General features: G+C 36.4%; 1 protein-coding gene across 2 annotated transcripts in view; it reads left to right on the top strand.

The window, feature by feature from the left end:
• Nucleotides 1-10,597: 10,597 nt before the first annotated feature.
• SNAP25 (synaptosome associated protein 25) overlaps nt 10,598-24,817 on the top strand; it is a 28,088-nt gene continuing 13,868 nt past the window's right edge. For both annotated transcript variants that reach the window (XM_044660715.1, XM_044660714.1), the window contains exons 1-3: nt 10,598-10,669; nt 12,676-12,717; nt 19,145-19,193. In XM_044660715.1, coding sequence (XP_044516650.1) covers nt 10,598-10,669; nt 12,676-12,717; nt 19,145-19,193 — 163 coding nt within the window. The remainder of the gene's footprint in view (nt 10,670-12,675; nt 12,718-19,144; nt 19,194-24,817) is intronic.

Genomic DNA, 24,817 nt, shown 5'->3' on the forward strand with positions numbered 1-24,817 from the left:
GGATGAATGCACCAGTACTCCACTTTATCTGTGATCTCATCAATGTGGATGCTCCCTCTGATGATGCAGATTGCAGTTTATCCATGTGACTGCCCGTTTTCTGTGTGACTCTTGTCCATGTTCTCCCTTCCCCCATAATTCCACTACAGGGATATACCAATGATCTGGGGGGTCTTCCCAAATTATTCTCAATGTCATGAAGATTCCAAAAGAATTTGTAGGTTGTCTATCAGTTACTGGTTAAACACATATTTTATATATAGTACGTATTTACTATTCCCAAACACTTGGAAACATATAGCATTTTAGTCCCAGCTCTGCCATTGAATTGTGTGATTTTGAAAACTAACAACAATAATTTTAAAATCACACTTATATGTTTTCTGAGGATTACAAAGTACTTTGCTCACAGTGTCTTTATGAGATCCTGTGCAAATACTATCATCAAATCAAGTGATTTGCTCCAGTTATATACCTAGTAAATGACAGGTCACACCCAGATCCACTGGCTCTCCATTTTGCATATCCCATGCCATAGGAAACACTTCTTTGGGTATCAGTTTCCTCATTCTTCAAATGAGATTGGGACTAGATTTCCAAGTCTTCCAACTCTAACATTCTCTTTTTTTTTTTTTTTTTTATGATGGATGCCAATATTAATGCAGCTACTGAATGGCTAGGAGCTTAAACTTGTGAAGGCTAATTGATACTTGGTCCTTATTTGTGTAATTAGGTTTATTTAGAAAAGTTGGGGAAACTATCTCTTTCCCCAGTTTCTTTCCATTGCTTCCAAATAGGCTAGAATGTTTGAGAAAGTTTGATAGAATTGTCTCTCAGCAGCCTCCCTGGGCATGCTTAATTATTCCCTTAGAATTAGTACTTTCCTACTTAGGTTTGCATTAACTTCAAGGAGAGATTTCCCCCAGTGAAAATAATAGCACTGACTGCATCCTTGATAGCATTCTCATGCAGTTACAGCAAGAAAAGTGGGAGGGGTGGAGGGGAATCAAGATAATTAGCTTCTTTCTCCAAATTGATCAAAGTACTTTCCAGACATTATCTTATTCCTCATAACCTCCCTCTTGAGGACAGACACTCTTTCCTTCTTGAAGATGAGGAATCAGATGCAGAGATAGCAGGCAATTTGCCAAATGGCAGGCTGAGAACACAACTCCTAGAGGAGGTCAATGACTTTGTCCTGGTGCACACAAGATATTAACTACTTCATAAATATTCGATGATAAAGAATGAGACAGGAAGGAGTTAGGATGAGAAATTCAGATTCTTGAGTTCAGTCATAGGACTACAAATTTAAAACTGAAAGGGAACTTAAGAGGTCATTTAATCCAGTCCCCTTATTTTTTTGAGGAAATTGAGTCCCATAAAGGTCACACATATAAATAACAACAGAACTGGAATTCAGACCCAGATGCTCTGACACCCAATTCAATGTTCTTTCTACTGTAGCATACTAAAGTTCATATGGTCAGAAATCATTGGGTAACACTCTAATATAATAATTCATTCATCTGAAGCCTAGGGAGCAATATAATGACCTCTAATGTCTACTTGGTTACCCCCTCTTCATCTTTAGGGAGTTTATCATAGAGAATAAGTTCTGAGTTCAGTAACAATTATTTTAAGCACCCAATTGGAAAAATCCCCAACTCATAGGCAGAGGTGGCACTTTCTATCTAATCTTATATTTAGATTGTCAACCCTGAAAAACACAGAACCACTAAAGCAGTTACACAGAACAAGTCTTGAATCAGGACAAGGAAGACAGAGTTCTTATGGCCACCACAAAGAGTCATGCACACACACACACATACACACAACACCAATACCACATTGAGCTGAGCTCTGAGACTCTGGGTATAATGACTGGGAAATGCACCAGGAATGGGAATCTCCATCATGGGAAATTCCAAGGAACTAAACAACTTGGGGTCTTATAAACACTTTGGGGAATAAAGGAAAGGAAAGACAACTGATAGAGACAAGGGAAAGAGGAGTTTCTTAGTTTCTTCAGGACCTGAACTACTTGGGAGAGACCAAGATACACAGGGAGAAACTTCTAAGACAAAAGAGTACTTAAGATTAGATCTACCACTCCTATCCAGGCTGAGATCATTGGGTCCTTGAAGATCTATTGTTCAGTCTAGGACAAACCCACAAATCCTATCTAGGGTGATTCAGGGGTGCCTGAGGGTTTCATGAAACAAAATTGTCAAGATCTATTTCTAACTTCAGTTAATTCATGACCTCTTTGTGATTGAGACAAAATTCAATTTGACAAAAAGGATTGGGTAACACAATAAGGTAACAAAAACAGATTTTATTATATTATCTATGGATTGACAAGTATTAGAAGAGCAAGCTGGAGAAAGAGCTGACCTTTTCTTGGGATTTTCCTCAGCCCAAACTCTTCACATTTTGCACCAAACACCTTCCACAGAGACAAACCCCCTGACATTTCTTTGGCTGATGTAAGCAGCAGAGAACTGCTGCTAATGTGAAGTATTGTTTGGCTCTAATCATCGGAAACGATGAATCTCTGTGGAGGTGCATGGGGAACTCCATAACCTTTTGGTTGTTCATGAAAGTTAATTGTGATTTGTGATGGTAAAGCCCCATAGACTTGGTTGTGAACTGTTTTGTTTTTCCTCTTTTCCCTCCTGAAACAAGCTATGATTCTATCATGGGGGAGCATAGGGCCCTGGGAAGAGGTGATTTTGCTCTTGACTTCTGTTATGACCTTGAATGTATTGCTAACTCTGTGCTCAGCTACCTATGATACTGAAGCCATTCACTGATTTCTTTGAAGTGAATATCTGTGTACTCTCCAACCTTGGGCAGAACTTCTTCTTTAATGACAATAATTATGTTTGGTGCCAAAATTGAGAGCAAACATAACTAAAATATTGCAGGATGAGAAACAAGTCTCTCTCTTTTTTTAAGACCTGTAAAAGGAATATAGTTTTGTTTTCACCATTCTCTGAGATGTATCAAATCCAATCAATAACCACCCTAAGAGACTATTTGTAAGTCTCCCTTTATTTTAAGTGTTTAAACAGCAACTGGGGGACCATCTATGGGGTAAGGGGTGGGGAAAGTGAAAGGAGTTCCTTACTGATTGGGAGATTTGACTTAGTGAGGAGGTCCTTCTCTGGTTGAAAAGTTTCTTCCAACTTGAAAATAGCATGATTCATAGCACTTATTAAGTGACTTCTGTGTACACAATAAACATCTGAACAATGGTAGCAACTCTTTCCAAAGCTTTTCCTTCCTTCATTTACTCTTTCCTGCCAAGGACCTATATCTATAAAGGAAAGAAAAGCTATATTGTACATTCCGTCTCTCTTCTCCACTTTTCTCTAGTTCTTCCTAGCCTTCTCTAACAGTAGAACCTCTCTTATATTGAGGGACTTTATATTATAACAAGTTAACAACTGTTTTCCCAAGATGTGGGAAAGAGTATAGCATCTCCTATTACTCTTCAGTCTGTAATCAGCTATGTGATCCCAAAGAACACTCTCCTAGGGGCCAACCTTTTTTGTATTTTTAGATATAGAGACAGACTTTTAGTAAAAATGGCCTGCCATCCCAAGGAGATTTACCCTAGTGATCTGACCTCCTTGCAATCTGCCCAGCCTTGTTCTTCACAGATTGCTTAACCCTAATTCTTATTCAGCAAATGTTTAAGTGTCTCCTGTGTTTAGGCCACTGTGCTAGACACTGTTGACATAAACCAGCTAAGTCTTTGTTATGCCACATGCAGTAACTGCTTTAAGGCAACTGGCTTACATGGCCAAGCTATTTAATCTTCATTATGGCTTCCAAGGCTCCCAGATTACAATAGGATCCTAATTGATAGGAGTGATCCAATTTGTAACCACCTTGAGAGGTGGTCTTTTGGGATCATCTAGATACTAGCTCTACCAAAGCCCCTCTGGGGGTGAATACAGGATCTGTTCCATTCCTAAGGCATCAAGTTATCTGGTGGATAGACCAAGTCATCTTCTTTGGGATTTAGACCTCCTTACCTCCAAGGTTGAGTGGGGAAAAAAATTCTTAATTATTCTACACCCTTCAGGAAAGTAAAGAAAGAAACAAAAGCAACAAGCAGCTTGGTTTGCCACATTTGTTGTTCTATTTAAATAGTTTCAATGGGTTTTACAAAGTTCTTTTTAGAAATATTAGTTTCTTCCCTCAAGATGGAAACACAAGTTGTTGGGAAATAGGAATGAGAGCCATTCCTACACCTCACAATAATTTTGGTGTAAATTTTGGACAAAGTTCCACTCTTAGATTTTTAAACATCAGTGTTTCTTACTGGATAATTTTACTATCTCTGGCATCATAGAAGCAATGTTGTTTGGATGAACAAATATGAGTTAAATGCTTTGGGTTGCCCAGGTATTAAGTATCATTTCCATACAAACCAACATCCTTTTAGCTATTGTAATTACTATTAATTATCATCATTATGTCGCTTCAGATGCTCTCTCATGGGATACTAATGTATGTGTATTTGAGGCTAAAAATAATAAAAAGAAAATTGATCAAGCACTGACAGTAAACATACTAAAAGAGGGTCTAACATCACGATGAAATGTCCATTTCCACCACCCCCATCCTCTAAGTACCCAACAGCCACCTGGACTTATTGGCATAGCTGAGATTAGTTCTTCCAAGGTCAAATGCTCTGAGTATTATGCTGTCACTGGGAACTTTATATACATACATATGTATGTATATAAATGTATATACATATATATAATGCTGTCACTGGGAACTTTATATACATACATATATATAAATATACATTGGGAACTTTATATACATACATATATATAAAGTTCCCAGTGACAGCATTATATATATATATAAATATATATATATATGACAACGATTTGACATGCTAAGAAAGGAAGCTCCTCTTAGTCAACATTGTGGCTCTGTCCAGTGCTAAAGAGATGAAAGCCCTACTGTATTCTGCCCTAGTTAGATGGTCCTTGAAGTATTGTGTCCAGTTCAAGAGTGTCACATTTTAGGAAATGCATTGATCAGGCCTAGAGCAACTAGGAGGAGGGAATATGAATGGCAAAGAGTCTCAAAAAGATATTACTAGAGTTAGGATGTTTAGTCTGAGAAGTGAAGCTTTAGGGATTATGTAATCATTGCCTTTGAAAGCTGGAAAACTTGTCATGTGGAAGACTAATTTGACTTGTAATGTTTAGATCCAGAGAATAGAATGAGGGGCAATAGATGGAAGCTACAGTGGAAGAATTCAGCTAGAGGTCAGTTAGTCAACACCCATTTATTTTTGCAGATTGCCTCTCCCTATTTTTCTTAGGCTGGAAGTAAACTGACCATTCATGGCTTTTATCCCACTACTAATGAGCACAGAAGCTTTTACCCATTCCATTTCTGACCTGGGTCTATTAGTCCCTCCTTAGCCTAGGGGCTCCCTGCCCAGGGGTCACCTTATTGGTGCTGTCTTGGTGCCAGAGGTGTGGAGGACTAGGTTATAAAGAGCCTTAAATTCCAAACAGAGAAATCTGCATTTGATCCTAGAGTAAACTGTAATCTCCCTCACTGAGCAGGACAGTGACATTGTCAGACCAAAGCTTTATAAAAATCATCCTGGCAATAGTGGTAGGCAATTTACAGTGAGGAAAGACTTGGGATTGGGAGACTAGTTAGAAAGCGAATGTAATAGTTCAGGCAAGATGTGATGAGGGTCTGATCTGGGGTGGTGGTTCTGTGAGTGGAGCAAAATAGATGCATATAGGAAATGTTATGAAAGTAGAAAGGACAGGTAGGTGGGTGAATACCAGTAGTCAAAGATGACAGCAAATTTGTGGGCCTGAGAGTATGAGAGAATGGGTATGCCTTTGCCAGTAACTGGGGATCTTTTGAAATGGAGATTTTTTGGGGAAAGAAAATGAGTTTTTTTGGGGACATGCCTGAGATACCAAAAAAAAAAAACAAACCTACCTAGATATTAGGAAAGCCAAAAGATATCTAAAAGTGGAATGGAGGTAGGATATTCCTACTCACCACAAGTCTTCAAGTGGAGGCTAAATGACCAATTGCTAGGGATGCTGTAAAGGGATGTCTGGTTGTTTATGGGCTAGCTGACCTCTGAGTACCTCCTCAACTTCACTATTTTGTGACTCATCATCTCTTCTGAAACCCCAGACTTCATTCTGAGGATCCAGAAGGTGCTTGAATGTCTCAAGCAAGACATTTAGAACAGTGAACACGAATGGATCCGTGCCATTATTCACACTAGAGTCATCCTATGACAATTCTCCCTCTTTCCTTGAACCTGACATATCAAGATGAGCCAAGAATCAAGAACCAGTCTCTGGTCTGAAGGCAAAGAAGGTCATATAGGTGTTCTTTTAATGCCAGTTATTCATAGAAGAAAATTGTTAAGGAAATAGCAGCTGCTCTGTGTTCTCAGGTGCGCTAATCCTTGTCTATCACCAAATAGAACTGATGCGATAGCACAAAGCTGTATGTAGGTACTGAGGAGCTCATACCTTAGTTCCCCAATAAATTGTGCTCTTCAGCGGAAGCATCCATTGACTTCACAGGAATGCATCCTTCCAACTTAGAGCAATGCAAAAGGGAGAAGTTGGATAGGAGATGTGAATCACGAGAGAACTCTTACTTGTTTCTCCGTAGCTCAAATAAGCAAAAGTCCTCAGTGGGCTGCTGGCTCTGCAGAGCACCTCACTGACTTTCTTAGTTTCATGCATCTTGGTGGAAGGGTTTTGCTCTCCACAACAATTCAACAGCTATTCATTAAGAAGCTGCCCTGGGAAAGTCACTAAGAAAGATACAAAAATAAATCAGCCACAATTTTTGCCTTCGAGGAGTATAACTCCTTTGGGAGTAAGACCTACATACAGGTAACTTTAAAATGAGGGAACATGATAAATACCATCAGAGAACTCCAAGGTATTGTGGATATTCATAAGAGGGGCTTCAGTAGAGATTTCCATGCAAAATGGAGCAGATGTTAGGCCTGGTTGCTTGATCAATAGGTTATGTTTAACTGTGGGAGGGTGTGAATCTAACAGAGAAAAGATGATGATGTGAAAAAATCCATTTAAAACTGGAAAAAATACAAAATAAAATAATGAGGTTGTACTAGATGATATCTGTTTCCTTCCAGCTTTAACAATCTGTGAAATAAAAAGCAGTTCAAAAGAAGAAATAATCTCTTCCAGTCAGGAAGACCCTGAAAGGCTACATGAAAGAAGTGATATTTGAATAATATGTAGGAACTCCCCAGGTAGAGATAAGAATGAGGTACAGATTACAGATGTAGAGACCAACATGAACAAAGGCATAGAAAAAGAAAAAAAAAAAAGAGAAAATGTTCAGAAAATGGTGGTTCTGCCTCCAGCAACATGCTTTATACTTAGTCTTAATTAAAGGAAAGTTAATTAACAAATATAGGATTGGTTCCATTCCAAATCATTGGGAAAGTGAGAAACCAGATGATGCCCCTCCCACACACGTACACCCTTGCAAATCATATAAAAGGTTAGGATTTTTAAAAACATTTTCACTTCTTTAAATCTGATCTTTATTTTTTCTAGATTTCCTAGAATGGCTGAAAATATTTTTGTAATCATGATCATATTCAATCTGACTTTGATTTGGCAATTTGGGGATTTTGTTTGTTTGTTTGTTTTTTAGCTTTCTCACAGCTTATTTTTAGCTCTCTTTATGCATCAAGTCTCTCTTCCTCAGGCTTCTATTCGATAAATGGAGAAAATACCAAATGTTATTTCCATCAATACTGTGAGTTTTTCTGCCCATAATTATTTCTTAAATTATAGTTCCTTAAAACACAAGATGCACCTAGTCCTTATATGCTTAGTACTAAGTATGGCAAAAGATGAACATGATTATGGTATGTGATGTCATGTCCAGAAGTTTATTCCTTTAGGATAAATAAAACAGAGGTTGATCAGTTCTTCCTTCTCATCTCTGACCATTTGCATCATTGTAACTATTTCTCTTTCCTGAAATTTTATAGATGGCTCCTTTTCCAAGACCTATATTGTGATTTATTGTGTTCAGAAACTGAGAAATTGGGTGTTTGGCAATTCATTATCTATTCAGAGATGAATTTAGCACATGAATCGTTTGTACTTCACTTCTGGATTCTTTTTGAAAATGTTCATTCATATGGAGTTAATTTAAAGCAGCAAAGAATGTATAAGATTACCATAATAAATCCCAAATTAATTCCCTTCCAGAGAAATATCGCCTTAGCTTTCAGGAAGGAGATGTATTCATAGGACACAACTCAGGAATTCACTTTTCCAAACACATCTTGACCAATTAATTTAACATCTCTGAGCTTTAGTTTCCCCATCTACTAAAGAAACCCGAGAGAGAGAGAGAGAGAGAGAGAGAGAGAGAGAGAGAGAGAGAGGAGGAGAGGAGAGGAGAGGAGAGGAGAGGAGAGGAGAGGAGAGGAGAGGAGAGGAGAGGAGAGGAGAGGAGAGGAGAGGAGAGGAGAGGAGAGGAGAGGAGAGGAGAGGAGAGGAGAGGAGAGGAGAGGAGAGGAGAGGAGAGGAGAGGAGAGGAGAGGAGAGGAGAGGAGAGGAGAGGAGAGGAGAGGAGAGGAGAGGAGAGGAGAGGAGAGGAGAGGAGAGGAGAGGAGAGGAGAGGAGAGGAGAGGAGAGGAGAGGAGAGGAGAGGAGAGGAGAGGAGAGGAGAGGAGAGGAGAGGAGAGGAGAGGAGAGGAGAGGAGAGGAGAGGAGAGGAGAGGAGAGGAGAGGAGAGGAGAGGAGAGGAGAGGAGAGGAGAGGAGAGGAGAGGAGAGGAGAGGAGAGGAGAGGAGAGGAGAGGAGAGGAGAGGAGAGGAGAGGAGAGGAGAGGAGAGGAGAGGAGAAAGAGGGAGGGAGAGAGGAAAGTAAGAGAGTCAGAGTCCTAATAGACACAAAAAAAGAAAAGATTACAGTAGGATACTGAAGTCAAATTCTAAGCTTGAGTTTCTCTCACAGTTTCTGCCTGAAATTTAGCATCTTCCATGAATATCTTTCTCTGATAGGAAGTAGACACACATAATAATATATCATGCTCATGTTTTATCTTTCTTTTGTGTGATCCTGGTCAAGTCCCTTGGCCTCTGAGAGTTCTAAGCAATTCTGTTAGACTATAACTTAAGGAAAAGATGCTGGCTCACATTACTAATCAATAAGCATATATTAAACTACATGCCAGACACTTTGCTAATCATTGGGGATATGAAGAAATACAAAAAACATAGTCTCTGATATTCAAAGACCTCACATTCTAATGATAAGTTTCCTCATCCAGGAGTTCCTTATATCAATGAAATGATGGGTATTGTTCCTATTCTCTTTGTGTTATATTTCTATAGGGCAAGGACCATAGAATAATAGCATCATGGAAATTGGTGCATATCACTTCTAAATATACCTATCTTCTGGGAAATTTTTCCTGATCCATCTTTCTCAGTTTCTCAGATTGCATGAAAACCTGGCACTTTCACATCAACCTTGACCCATATAATAAACATAAGTATTCCTCCTTAGGGAACTAAATCCTAAGTTTTTTCTAAGTATAGTGTCAATAGTCTGAACTTTCCCCTAAAACTGGATTACCAGGCTTTTACACACCCAACTGCTTCAATCCATAAAAGTCCTAAGAACAGATATATCAGAAATGTCATCTTTCCTTTTTGGCTCTAGAGATTCAAACCAATAAACTGCCTTATGCTTAAATAGTAGTTATTTGTGTGTGTATGTGTGTGTGTGTGTGTGTGTGTGTGTGTGTGTGTGTGTGTGTGTGTGTTAAAAGGGACTGGTGGGATTCCTTTGTTAAGGGAAATGGCAGATTCTTCTCATCTTCCTACTTTTCAGCACTTCCATCAATGACCCACATCCTGATTGCTTTAAATGCTCTTTTGTGATGTTCTGGTCTGCATGAGTCAAACACAAATAATTTGGTAACGCTAACTGCTCTCCTCCCACTACCACCACCACCTCAGAATCTGTTCTTCCCTTTGGAACAGTGAACATTCATTCCACTAGCAAAAAACCTCTTGTCTCTTTCTGTTAACAACCGAGGACCAAAGCCTCTCTCCAGTGAAAGCTTTTGTCTCTAAAAGTCAATCTGAAACTACATTCACATGGCACAGTATCTCTACAATATTTATTTTGTCTTTCTGAACCCTGGGTATGCTTAATCCTAATTGACGTTTGTACCTTTGAAAATAGAATTCAGTATTGTCAAAGTAGCCAAAATATGGCGTTCCCATTCAGAAGCGTGACTAAGAGCCTGTGAATAGAACATTTTTGGCCTTGAACAATGTCTGAGCACTGTGCATGGTGTAACAGGCACAGAACCAACATGCGCCTGGTATGTGATTATTGCAAGTGTTTTTTAGAGACATTGACGTCCAAGACTATAGATGCAAAGAATAGCAAATCTCACTGCGATGACTCCTGAGGATTTCTTTTCTTGATTCGTTGTAGGACCCTTGGCCAAAGACTTTGCAAATCCTTAGGGCCAAGTCCCCACCACCACCGTGACCATGGCAGAAGACGCTGATATGCGCAATGAGCTGGAAGAGATGCAGCGACGGGCTGACCAGCTGGCCGATGAGGTGACTATGACCGGGAGATCTGGGAGGTGGGGAGGTTATATTAGTTTATCGTCACCATTCCACAGGGAATCTCAGTTGGAAGGTAAAGGTTAAAAAGTCCATTTGACCTTATGTATTATAGGTCAGAAGATTTCTGAGGACAAGAATGAATTACCTATAAAATATGGCCAGTAGCTGGAGAGAGCTTGGCCCAAATGCCTATTATGTAATATGCTAGAAGAATTAATGAGGCTGAAGAAAGAACATGACTGTTGATAAATTTTACAGCCACTCTAATTCAATTAATCACTAGCAGTAGTCTCTCTCTCTCTCTGCTTAATGTTATATAAATGCAGAGGTAACTTTTCCTCTATGCCTTTTACTTAGAAAACATTCATTTTGTCTTTATTTTAAGGCATGCACAATATTTCTGCTGATAAGGACCTTTAGTGAGATTTCTAGGAGCCTTATAAAGACCTTGATAGGATTCATCCTAAATCATGAGAGATGATGTTTAATCGTCCAGAATCCAATATCCCCCAGAGATGCCAAATTACTGCTTTATGTATTGGTGAGACTTTTCATCCATCATGTACAATAATTATATTTTTCAGATGATTTTTGCCTTTGATATCAGGATCACTTTCATTTAGATCTTATGGAGACAAGCTATAATTTAATTGCCCTAGACAACCTTATAATTTGGAAAGCCTGATAGCAAAGAAAGAGCAAAAGAAAAGAGACCGACTCAGTTTCAGTGGAAAAGGCAGCAATTTTGAAGGTTGTTGGCTTATTTATAAGGAAAGAAGAGAGGGCAAAGGCAAGTTCCCAACCTTTTTAAGTATGAAACACACATTTTAACCTGAAAATTTTTCTTGGATACCCCTACCTCCTTCTAGTAGTTAAACTATAAGTGTCTATTGACTGAGAATAAATATGATAATAGGCTCCTATGAATTAAGAATACTTTGAAATGATTTTGTATTTTATTCATTGCATCTATGTACATTTGAAGATATTAATATTTTATATTTACATTTTATTTGACTATTGAATATTTGAGTACTGAGCATATACAATTGAAAAATAAACATATATTTATATGCATACACACATATATGTATGCATATATACATACATTTTCATGTGTATTGGTATTTATTTGATCTCCAGAAAGTAAACCTGCTTATTTATTGACTTCCCAGTCCTCTTATGGTTTCCCAAACCCCTTGCACCAATTTTACCTGGAGTTCATAGCCTGCTGATTTAGTAGCCATCAGGACAGACCAAGTAATGGTTTTAGGAGCAACAAATAGAATATACTAGAAGAGACTGGTTTAGAGTATCCAAGCCAATGAAAACAGATAAGATTCTCTTTTATTCTTGTAAAGTCCTCTAAACCGAAGAATGTAGCATACGGTAGTAAAGCATAATATATCCTGTCATTTTTTACCTAGCCACAGTGTCATGGTTGACAGGATGGAAAACAATCATTAGTAGAAGAAGGTATCCCTTTTCATTTCTAGGATTTTATGCATGCTATTTATTTTGTATGGAAAATGATAATTTTCTCACACATTTATAAATGTATATATTTGTATAACTACATATGTGTACATACAAAACATGTATGTATATACTATGTATCTACATACCTATATATTTTGTTTATATGGTGTATCTATTTGTATGTTGATTTGGGGGACCCATTTCCCTAATTCTTCATCATGTGGATTCCCACATGCCACTGGCCTCAGAGGCTCTCCTGGCTCTGGAAAAGTCATGGAAGAAGATGGGTCCAGATGGCAATCTACATATAGGAGACCTCATGGACATTGAGGCAGTTGGATCTATCTAAGACTAAATGACATGAGAACTAAAGAAAGGGAAAAAATTATGGCATTTTATCTTTGAGTGAAGGGTTTTTTGGGAGGAATGCTATGATTTGTATCACTTCTGACATCAGCCTAGACTGAACTATGTTATCATGTAATAATGACGGTAAATGTTTATATTTCTTTTTTCAGTCTCTGGAAAGCACCCGCCGTATGCTACAACTTGTTGAAGAGGTAAGGAGTGATTATCGTTTAAAATGGAGAATCACACTTTCCTGCTGCCTTTATTTATTTTATCACTTGACCTTAGATCCTTTAGCCACTCACACCACTGAAAACTTGGCCTTCCTTATAGATTGCACAAATTGAAAGAGATACTGTATTTATATCCATTTTCCATATCCTTATGGAGGTCTCTGTGGCAAATGCTTTTCTTTCAAAAGTAACACCTAAGAGAGCAATCATAGAATGTCATTTTGCCAAAAGGAGGTTTTCCCAATAATTCATAAAGGCAGAATGTCATTGGCCAGATTGATATGAGTTTAAGAGCCAGGAGGCTCCTAATCCTCATGGTTCTTTGTATTAATGTTCAGTCAAAAATAATTGCTCTTGGGCTTACTTCTCTGGTTTTAGTCCTACTGGCATATTGTTAGACTTTCTCATTTCAAATAATAATAACAATAATAGCCCTTCACACTCTAAATATAGGCCTGTATTTCCTGATATTTCAAAATTCTTAGCACCGAGTTTAAAATAGTGCCTGTTAAACCTATATCAATAGGTGGCAAAGTGGGTCAGAAATATAGAGCTTTGCAGAAGGCTCAGCTTTTCACCTGTGAGTCAATTCTCAATTTGAAATAACACCGGATGGAAAAGGAGGCTAGCAACCTTAAGGTCTGTATGAAATCAGCAAGGCGGAAGAGGTGCTTAAAATTATTACATATTATTATTTATAAATACATATAGAAATATTAAAAATGACAATTCTTCAGACAGTACTAGAAAAAGAACTGATAGAGATAAGTGAGACATAGTTTTACATGCATATTTTTGTCAAAAGTGCCTTGTCTAATGGGGAAGAAAGGAGAGAGTTATCTGGGTATTTTGATACAATAACAAATAAATAAATTTACATTAAAAAACCCAACAACTTATGGCTACAATTTAGGATAAAATCAATAAATGAGTCTCTAGAAGCCCAATACTGCAGAAATCACAGGAAGGGGACAGGACAGAAAGAAAATAAACAGGAAATTAGCTTTTTGTACTCTATATCAAATACACATGCTCTCCATTTAGAGAAGGACTCCTTTGGCAATCTGCTGAAGACTCTAGCTCCCTTCTCAGAACAATGTTTTTAAATGCATAAAACAATATATATGGAGATATATATGTACATATATATATATATAGGATTACAAAGGAAACAATTATATTTGAAACAGTTATCCAAATATCATTTTTTAAAAAACCATGAAAATAATCATGGAAACTGGGATAGAGATCCATATTCATTTAAAAACATTTCAGAACCCAAACCAAGAGACATGTATTTTAAATGTGTCCATGATGGTTTGGCATTTAAACATAGATGTGTGATTCTGACTCACTCTCCCTAAGCAGCTTCTCCTAAAACTATCAATGGTCAAACTAATTATCAGTAACAATGTCATATTTTTTTTAAAGTTTTTACATAATGATTTATAACATTAGTGCCCCAGGGCATCAGAAATAAAGTGACTTAATTATCTTGACATATTTTCCTGATCCTAGGTCATAGATTCCAAATTCATTTTAGATTGTCCTTTCTGCTATCACCACATGAAGCAAATTCTTATAATGCCCGAAAGCAGTCATTGATTAACCCACCAACAGACAGTTCAATTATTTAGCCTTTCAGAGCTAGAAAAGAAAATGAAGACAAGGACAGAAGACATGTCATGGAAATGATTCTCCATTCCTGTCTTTCTTTGCTGTGGGCTGATGACACTTCCTTTTAGTGTCTTCTCATACTGCTGGAAATGACACCTTGTCTGAGATAAATAATCATCTAAGCTGATTTTGTTTGGAAAAATTCCATAAGTTAGATTGAAGTTAAATTCTTTAATTGGATATTTATTTCTCTTGGAGTGTTTTTGATCAAGCATAAAGTCATATTTTGATATGGAAGATGCCTCCATTTGATATAATTAAGAAGTAGCTCATAAGCTTTTATAGGTTTTGTAAATTATAAGCATAATTTTGTTAATAGCAGAGCTATTCATACTTGTTTCCTGCATGGTTAGTTTGTGGTTTTGGTCAAATACCCTCCATTTCCATATTAGTTCCTATGAAAAAATTGCTCTACTTTTCATTTGAAAAGAAAATGATCATTAAAAAAGGATTTAGTCACATGGTTTAGTGGAAACCACACTCTCTGCTGTAAGAAGAGCTGGGTTCAAATCCCACTTCAAATACTTCCTTCTATGTGAGGCCTTGGGCAAATCCCCCAAACTTCCTGAGCTTCAGTTTTAATGTCTACCAAATGAATAATTTGGACTAGATGGTCTCTGGGTTCCTTTCTCTCTTTAGATCTATGATACTATAATGTTTATCAGTTCAATACAATTCAGCCAACATGTTTTAAGTGTCTGCTATGTTCACAGCTTTGAATTGGGTCCTGAGGAGTATGAAGACAAAATACTAATCAGTCATTATCTTTAAGAAGCTTACATCCTATTGATCATATTTGAAATCAAACTCATTTATAATTAGAAACTATTGAACATCGAAACATCCTTATTTTGCTCATGAAGCCAAAGGGAAAATGTAGTTCTGTGTAACTGGAGTTAAGCTGATTTCTCATTTAGATGCAGTTTCAAAGACAAGAAAGGTTACTAAACTGATGAAAATCTCAGACTGTGAAGAATTGCACTTTCAGAAGCAGTAAGAATATATGAATTTTGTGAGTAATGTGCAGTTACCAGTCTATTCCAGGGAATAATAGTCTATTTTGGTGAAAGTAGATTTCAGTATTTCAAGGACTATGCAAAAATCTCATATGACTAAAATCAAAATGGGCCAGACACATTGAATGGTCTTATGGGATTTGAGAAAGTTTAAAATTATATACTACTTCATTCTAAATCTATAATCAAAAGGGCTGCATTTTGGTAAGGCATTTTGAGAAGACCCATGTAATTCAGAAGTTTTCAAAAAAGAAATATACAATTTTTACCTGCTGGTCCACTTGAAAACCAGGTCATAGGCAATGCTACATGGAATTATAGAGGAGCTGTTTCAACTGTCCCACATCATAATGTATCCAACCTCCAGAAAATTAACTAGCTTTTTGATTCTGGGCAGTTCACTTAACCCTAGTTATTAGTCCTTATTGCATAGTCCTTACTGCTTTTCTGCCTTAGAGCAATACACAGTATTGATTCTAAGACAGAAGTGTCCAGAGGCTAGATTTGATCTTAGGTTATCTTGACTCCAATCTCTGTGCTCTGGTCATTATAGCACCAACTCTCAGTCTCTGAAAAATAGGAGGTTAAAATGTAAATAATGGTGATAATAAGGTTGGGGACTTAGACCTATGACTTCACTGGTATAAAGAATTCCTGGATGAGGAAACTATCTTTTCTCATGCAGACTTGTACTTTCTTCACAACTTCTTATCCTAGAGTGTTGCCTAAAGCATTAATGAGTGAAACAATTTGCCCAAGGTTACATAGCCAGTATGTTTCCATGGAAAGATTTGAACGCAGATCTTCTTGATTCCAAGGCCAGCCCTCTATCCACTGTGCCATGCTGCTTCTTATAAATAACAATAATGACAATAATAATAACTGCAATCCAGTGTAGTTAGATGACACAAATGATCACCCTACTCATTAACAGAAAAGTTAAGAATCAAACCTGGTTGTATCTGTTTTTATAAATTAGAAGATCAGGCATGAAACAAGGATGTCCATTATCACCTCTATTATTCAACATAGTACTAGAAACACTGGCAGTAGCAATTAGAGAAGAAAAAGAAATTGAAGGTATTAAAATAGGCAATGAGGAGACCAAAGTTATCACTCTTTGCAGATGATATGATGGTATACTTAAAAAATCCTAGAGAATTAACTAAGAAGCTTGTAGAAATAATCAACAACTTTAGCAAAGTTGCAGGATACAAACTAAATGCACATAAATCATCAGCATTTCTATATATTTCCAACACATCACAGCAGCAAGAGTTAGAAAGAGAAACACCCTTTAAAATCACCCTAGATAATATAAAATACTTAGGAATCTATCTACCAAAACAAACACAGGAATTTTACGAACACAACTACAGAACACTTTCCAAACAATTAAAACTAGATCGAAACAATTGGAAAAAACATTGATTGTTCATGGGTAGGATGAGCTAACATAATAAAAATGACCATTCTACCCAAATTAATTTACTTATTTAGTGCCATACCTATCAAACTACCAAAAACATTTTTAATGAATTAGAAAAAAACTATAACAAAGTTTATTTGGAAGAACAAAAGATCAAGAATATCAAAGGAAATAATGAAAAAAAATGTGAAGGAAGGGGGCCTAGCAGTACCAGATATTAAACTATACTATAAAGCAGAGGTCATCAAAACGATATGGTACTGGCTAAGAGACAGAAGGGAGGATCAATGGAATAGACTTGGGGTTAATGACATCAGCAAGACAGTGTATGATAAACCCAAAGAGCCCAATTTTGGGGACAAAAATCCACTATTTGACAAAAACTGTTGGGAAAATTGGAAAACAGTATGGGAGAGATTAGGTTTAGATCAACATCTCACACCATACACCAAGGTAAATTCAGAGTGGGTGAAAGACTTGAATATAAAGAGGGAAACTATATATATATCTGTTTTTATAGCTTAAGATTAGGACAACCCATAGATAATGCAACTTCATTTTGACTCCATATATAACTTTCTAAGCTTATCACTGTCAGATCCAAAATGAATAATGTAAAGTAACATCAATAGTATTCAAAGCAAAATAAATGCAAGAGAAAATGACCAGGGCATGAAGATACTTTTTATTACTATTGTTGTTGTTATTGTTATTATTATTGGTATATTGGTTCCAGGGCAGAAGAACAGTAAGGGCTAGGCAATGGGGTTAAATTACTTCCCATGGTCATACAAGTAGGAAGGGTCTGAAGCCAGTTTTGACCTCAGTACCTATTGAGTCACCTAGCTACTCCTGGGAATGAAGATACTTTGAAGCATGGCTCTCGAAGCTGAAAGCATTAAACCCTTCCAGACAAATTATTCCAAATATGACTTATAACAGCAATCAGTTTGGTTAAATCTGAATAGGATCCTATGGGAGAAAATACATTGTAAGATACATCTACATGTGCCAAAAATGTCCTATTAATTGGCCAAAACTTTATTTCTATTCATATACTACAGAGGCCATCTGCTTTTCCTTATTTTCCCTCATTCATAAAGTATAGCTGGAAATGTGCCAGAATTAATATTGGCAAGGTAAATTGTTTTAAAATGTAGGTTAATGTGGATAATATTTGATTTACATGACTGCTTGATTGGAATAAAGTAGGGACTTGGGCAATAGTTTAGGTTTAGGTACTCCTAAACACAGGCTGAAAGCAGTTTCTTATCCCAGAATTGCTGTCAAATGCTGACAGGGTAGCCTGATGTCTTTAGTAACCTTTAGAGACATGCTATCCCTTATACATCTTGATTTATTGCTATTGAAAACTTTTATCAAATAAATATGCATGTTCAAATTAAAATGTGTTTACAGATAGAGCACAGTTAACCTCACTAATTCCCCAAAGAATTTCACTTTTTTTGGATAACTCTCAAGAATTATTTTCTGACCCTTCAGAATTGAACAGCCCTGGACAGGGACTATTCCTTCATTCCTAAGAGCTACTGAAGCTTTTTGTTTTTAATTGAAGAGGAAAAAATTGCCTGCTATTAAATCTATTAAAGCCTCTCTAATAGAAGCAATCCTTGAAAAAATAAACTCAAAACATAGTTTTGAAAGATCTGTGACTTTTGGAAAGTATCTTTCTTGCATCATCTATCCCTCCCTCCAAAATATTCCTTTAACTCATGACTTTTTCATTATTAATCACTTTATAGAATAAAGGATTCTGAAAGAAACAAGAGTTTTCAAATTTGACAATTTTTAAGTGGAAGAGTAGCTGACATCCTTGCTTATTTCTCCCGTTCCCAAGCAATTCTCCTATTATTTGTTTTCTTTGAATAAAAGGTAGTCACACAGGGAAATCTTTTAAAAAGCCTGCTTCAGTACAAAGGAGGGATTTTCCTGAACTAAAGTTGGTATACAAATTATTTTCTCCTACCAGGTCACTATGTAGGACTTTAATTGCATTTGAAAAGAGCCTGTATTTCTCATTTAGCAACAGCCTTTTCTCTTCCTCACTACCAAGGGAAATAGGACTGTGAATTTCCTTTATGGAATCCATATGGTAGCTAATCATCTGAGACCTTCCTCTAATCCCTTAATGTTCTTGCCACATTTTCTCCCTGTTTTTCTTTTTTCCTACACCATTTCCCATGTCTAGGGTTAATTGATCTCTTAATGATTTCTCTTTTCTCTCTAACTCTTTTTCAACCTACCTCCCATTATTGGAATGTAGAGTAAAGATGCTGGTATCAGGACTTTGGTTATGTTGGATGAACAAGGAGGTAAGTTCATATTTCTTCCATAAAAGTGATTTATTCCTTCAATGAAGTATATTGATTGTCATTTGTATATAAAGATATAGTCAACTTAACTCTTAAAGTTTATATATTTAGAAATGTATATGTGCCTCAGAGGACTCCAGTCCCTTCATGATCTTGCTTTCTTTATTTTGTTTAATAGCTTGTTTAAAACAAATACATATTGTGATCTTCATATGTGGTTAATTAATATATCATTGGGAGATATTCAGTGGGGTCGAAGCATCTTTTAACAATAATTTTTAGCTAAAATTGTCGATAACATTTTAATCAACATGAAGTCTCCTATTATCTTACCTTTTCCATTTTAAAGTAACTCACATAATTTTTGTAGCACAGTGTATATATCATGTTATAAAAAAATACTGCCCATATCCTTCTATTATACAAACTCAGTCCTTGGAAAGTCCAATCCAAAACTGATTGCAGATGCCTCTCAACAAATAGGAAGCCATTTTGGATGGCACAGAGTTAATCTTCCAGATACCTTAGCAGGACATAAGCAAATACAGAGTTAGATATAGTTAGAAAAAAATATTCTACTGTATTTTTATCACAGTAATCTTTATTGAAATCATTAGACTTGTAATCAAGTTAAGTAAAAAAATAACATGGTTACCCTTAGAATATGGAGGTGCCATCATTGCAAAATAGACAGGGGAGCATTGAATATCTGGAATTACTATCTTCCCATTATTTTTCAAGACTTAACTCACCTAGTCATACAGTAGTATTTTAAAGAACTATAGCCCCAAGACTTTAGATATTAGAAAAAACAGTCAACAAGGAAATAGAACTGTAGGCTTCATTTCCACTGCAGGCTTCATATGCAGAATTTGGATCCATATTAAATGCACTAATGAGGTATTTTAATATTATTTTAAGTTCAAGCATTAGGAAATTATTCAGGTTTTTGCATGATTTCTAAAATCCATGTCAAAATATCTGTGTCAGATTTCATTTAGTCCCACAAAGAGGTCTACTAAGTTTTCTTGGTATTACATAAAGTGCCTCCCAAAGGTTACTTTCCATATTCAATACTGCTGGCAACAGTTTCCCAATCTTTGGAAACAAAACAACATAAATTTATGAAAAATTAAAAATGTATACAATAAAGCTAGAAGTGAGCAGCATGTTTGATAAGAACATAAGTGGAGATCGGGTTTTTTAACCATATTCTTCCCATGAAGATCTAAAAAGATAAGACTAAAGTTTCATCCAAATACAAATAAACATAGTCCATGAATGATTTCCTGAAGCATATTACTCTCTGTATCATACTTCCATACTTCAGGCATCTCTGATTTTATCAAGAGTGATACTCCTGCCAATGCAGATTGTGGTCCGTTTATTTTTGTTGGGTTTTGGATGTTGGAGCTAATCTGGTGACAAATCTGCCTCCCCAACCTAGGTTAATATTAAAATAAAAAAAGAGGTGTGTAGTCCATTGCCTGACTCAGAGCACAGTGACAGGCATATAGTAGGTGCTTAATAAATGTATGTTAAATTGTTGCTGAATTGGCACATGCTCAAAATCTTTCCAGTGTGGCAGAACCTGCAGAAGCATGTACTCCGCTCTTGCCTTCAAGAACCCAGGATCTCTTTCATGCTTTCACTGCAAAGAAAAATATATACAATCCAGTTTAATAAGCACCTTCAAGATATTAAAGTTATCTATTTCTTATCATTAGTTTAAGAAATTCCAAAGCAGTAAATATGATTCCTACATTATTAAATCCCATGTTTAAACTGGTATATAATTAGCAAATTGCTGCAGACAAGAAGTAAACATCACAAAAGCCTCCTAAAAGTCAAACTGGCCAGACCATAAGTGAATCAATTCATTTCTATAGTCAAGAGACTTACATTTAAAATGTTAAACCAGTAGAAGTGATTGGTATGGGGTGATTTTGTAATTATCATAACATGTTAAATGTGTTTTAATTATGCTTTTGCCATATTCAGGTTAGACATATAATTGCCTAAAAATGTTTTTGTAATGTTTTTAATTTAATAATTGTAGCATCTATGCCTGAGAAACATATTTTAATATATGGCATCATTAGCTATTTCTATACAGAGGCAGGAACAGACTGTTTACAACCATCATTCTGGGTCAGACTGATCAAAGTGGTCCGGCTACTGGGCAGCACAATCCTGACTGACCCAGTAGCCCTAGACACTACAGTCTCATGGCCAAGTAAATGGACCTTGCTATGGAATTTCGATTTCTTCAGTTATCTTGTCTTTAGGGCCAGAGCCCATGAAACAGATCTTAGGAAACTGCTAGTAATGTAGTGGTGGGGGGCACCTTGGTGACTCAGTGGATTGAGAGCCAGTCCTAGAGAGGGGAGATCCTAGGTTCAAATCTGCCCTCAGATACTTCCTAGCTGTGTGACCCTGGGCAAGTCACTTAACCCCCATTGCCTAGCCCTTACCACTGTTCTGCCTTGGAGCCAATACACAGTATTGATTCTAAGGTGGAAGGTAAGGGTTTAATAATAATAGTAATACTAACAACAACAACAACAACAACAACAACAACAACAATAATAATAATAATAATAATAATGCAGTGGTTATTTAACTTCAGCCCCAGAGTTCCTTTAGCCTTTTTTTTCTTTTGTTGTTTCATTAATTTATTTGCTTTGATGTCACAGATAACAGTTGCCAGAAACAATCCTCCCAACTAATGCCAATTTAAGCATGAATGAAAAGTGGAACTATTTTAACATCATCAAACTAAAGGTTTTGAGATCACCCCATGAAGCGAAGCGGAGCTACAGAGTACTAGCTTAGTAACTTTAAAGAGCTTTGGTAATAACATGGGGGAGGGAGGGAAGAGATTTCCTTTAGCTGAAGCCCATTCACCTCAACTAGAATTTCTTAACTTTGTGTATGATTTGCTTCATCAAAGGCACAGGGCAGTAGTCCACGTTTCAGTTTCTTGTTCCTAAGCAAAATATTCTCCCTGTTTTAGTCCTCCCTGAACTAAAGTCCTCAATGTGCATCCTAGAGATTCCTCAAGCATTTCAAGATATTCTGGGGCCTAGAGCCCTGTTAATTATATCTAATCTTCCAGAAGAGAAGGGGCATTGGAAAAACTGGGACATTAATATATCATTTCATGCAGGCTATATCTTATCCAAAGGGAATAAGCAGGAAAAAGAACCTATGATATCTTTAGCCACTTTTTAAAAAATGCACTGCACAGGTACGGATGGGCATTAGTAAGATCCCTAGTTCAGACTTTACAAAACATTACTGTTGTGTTTTTTTAAGGAACATTTAAAAGCATAATTCTCTTGTATTTTGACCCAATTAAAATAAACCATTTCTGCTTAATTATACTCTTTGGATGGATACAGATGTTTTCATTTCAGAAGCCCCATTGAATGAGAAGCATAAAAAAAATATGAGCAGCATCCAAAGAGGAAACTGAAGGAGAGGAATATTTTGAAAAATAAAGAAAATAAGGAGATACTTCAAGATTTGTTTGACCACCCAAGACACTGAAAATTTCTTGCTTGAGGTTATTTTAGTCCCATTTGTAGGAACATGTGCTAAACCCACCAGAATCACACTAAGTTTAGCAACTGTATTCTAAAGAATACAATGACCATTGTGTTCTTGCCACTATGGGGGCAAATGTTGCAGGTGCCATTTGCATCTGGATATTACATTGGTATAAAAAAAGAACTTAGAAAGCCATCACAGTAAGTAGATCAATAATTAAAGTCAAATGGGCTTAGGAACCTCATTTACACAATCAACAAGAATCTGTTAATTACTGACTATGTGCCAATTACTATCCTATGCAAATACCAAGAATGAAACTATGTCTACCCTTAAGAAGTTTACATTATAAAGATAACTTGCATTCTTACATTTCTTCTTTTAAAAGAGAGATACTATCTCTCAGGGAAATAAAACACTGAGGTGAAACCAAGAAATAGGGAAAGACAAGATTATAAAGCTATGACTCCTATTTGAGAAGACAAGGTTGACACCAGCTCAAGACTTTCTTTGATTGATGAAAGTGATTTCTCCCAGAGCTCAACTTTCTAATGGGATATTCTGTCCTATACAAAAGAAAGACCATTCAAGAGTTTCCTTGAGAATATTTTTACATATATTTTGCATTTTATATCCATTTTATGATTTAAACCTAAAAAACAAACAAACACAACCTTGTGAAATACTCTTTGTATTAGACCAATTTTACAGATGAAAAAACTGAAGCTCCTCAAAATTAAATGACTTGTTCCTACTCATATAATTAGTAAGTAGCAGAAGTGGGATTTGGATAAAGGGCTTCCTGACTCCAAATTCAGCAATCTATCCACTATACATTACTGCCAATCTTGTATGTATATATCAACCAAATCTATAGGCATTTATTAAACCCAACACCATGTTAGGTGCTAGGGAAACACATATAAAGAATAAAAGTCTTCATCCCTCAAAAATCTTACAATCTGAGGGGAAATAATGTGCATATGTAGGAATACCTAAAATGAATATGAGATAATCTGATGGAAAGGGTTGGTAGCAAGCACTAGCAACTGAGGGAAAAGGGGGAATCAGTAAAGGCTTCTTGGATTAAATGGAAGCTGAGCAGACCCTTGAAGGATAATGTACTTTAAGGACAAATAAAATCATTGTGGATTATCCATGCCATACTTGATTTTTTAGCAGTCCAGATAATTAGGAGCTGATCTAATGAAATATAAAGATATTTACAATGGGGACAGCTAGATGGCTCAGTAGATAGAGAGCCAGGCTTAGAGATGGGAGGTCCTGAGTTCAAATTTGGCATCAGATACTTCCTAGCTATGCAACACTGAGCAAGTCATTTAAACCCCAATTGTGTAGCCCTTACCACTCTTCTGCCTTGGAACTGATACTTTTAGTATCAAGACAGAAGACAAGTAACAAGACAGAAGACAAGACAATATAAAAATATATTTTTAAAAATATATTTAGGGGCAGCTGGGTAGCTCAGTGGAGTGAGAGTCAGGCCTAGAGACAGGAGGTCCTAGGTTCAAACCTGGCCTCAGCCACTTCCCAGCTGTGTGACCCTGGGCAAGTCACTTGACCCCCATTGCCCACCCTTACCACTCTTCCACCTATGAGACAATACACTGAAGTACAAGGGTTTAAATATATATATATATATATATTTACAATGCTGTATGAAGACACATTTAATAAATACTTCACATCATATAGAAATTTTCCAAAACAGTTTTTATAAAATAGCCTCAAAATCTTTAGTAAATGGAGGTGTGCCTCACTTTATACTCCCAAAAGACTTTCTGGAAATAGGGTTGCTTAAGAATAAATAAATGTAATGATAATGACTCCTATTATAACTTGTAAATTATTACTTATTTTAATTTTGTTCTTCAATTGGCAATGTCTGTAGATGTTCTTACTTTAATGTCCTCTGCTTACTCAGTGTCTCTTTTAAACCATTCATTTTAAATAAACATTTAAAGGCACTGCTGGGTAGGAGCTCACTATTAAAAGCTACCCTGTGGGGAACATTTCTTAATTGAAGAATTTATTTGTTATATGAATAACTG

The sequence above is a fragment of the Gracilinanus agilis genome, chromosome 2 (genome assembly GCF_016433145.1).
Source record: "Gracilinanus agilis isolate LMUSP501 chromosome 2, AgileGrace, whole genome shotgun sequence".
NCBI classification, from domain to species: Eukaryota; Metazoa; Chordata; class Mammalia; order Didelphimorphia; family Didelphidae; genus Gracilinanus; species Gracilinanus agilis.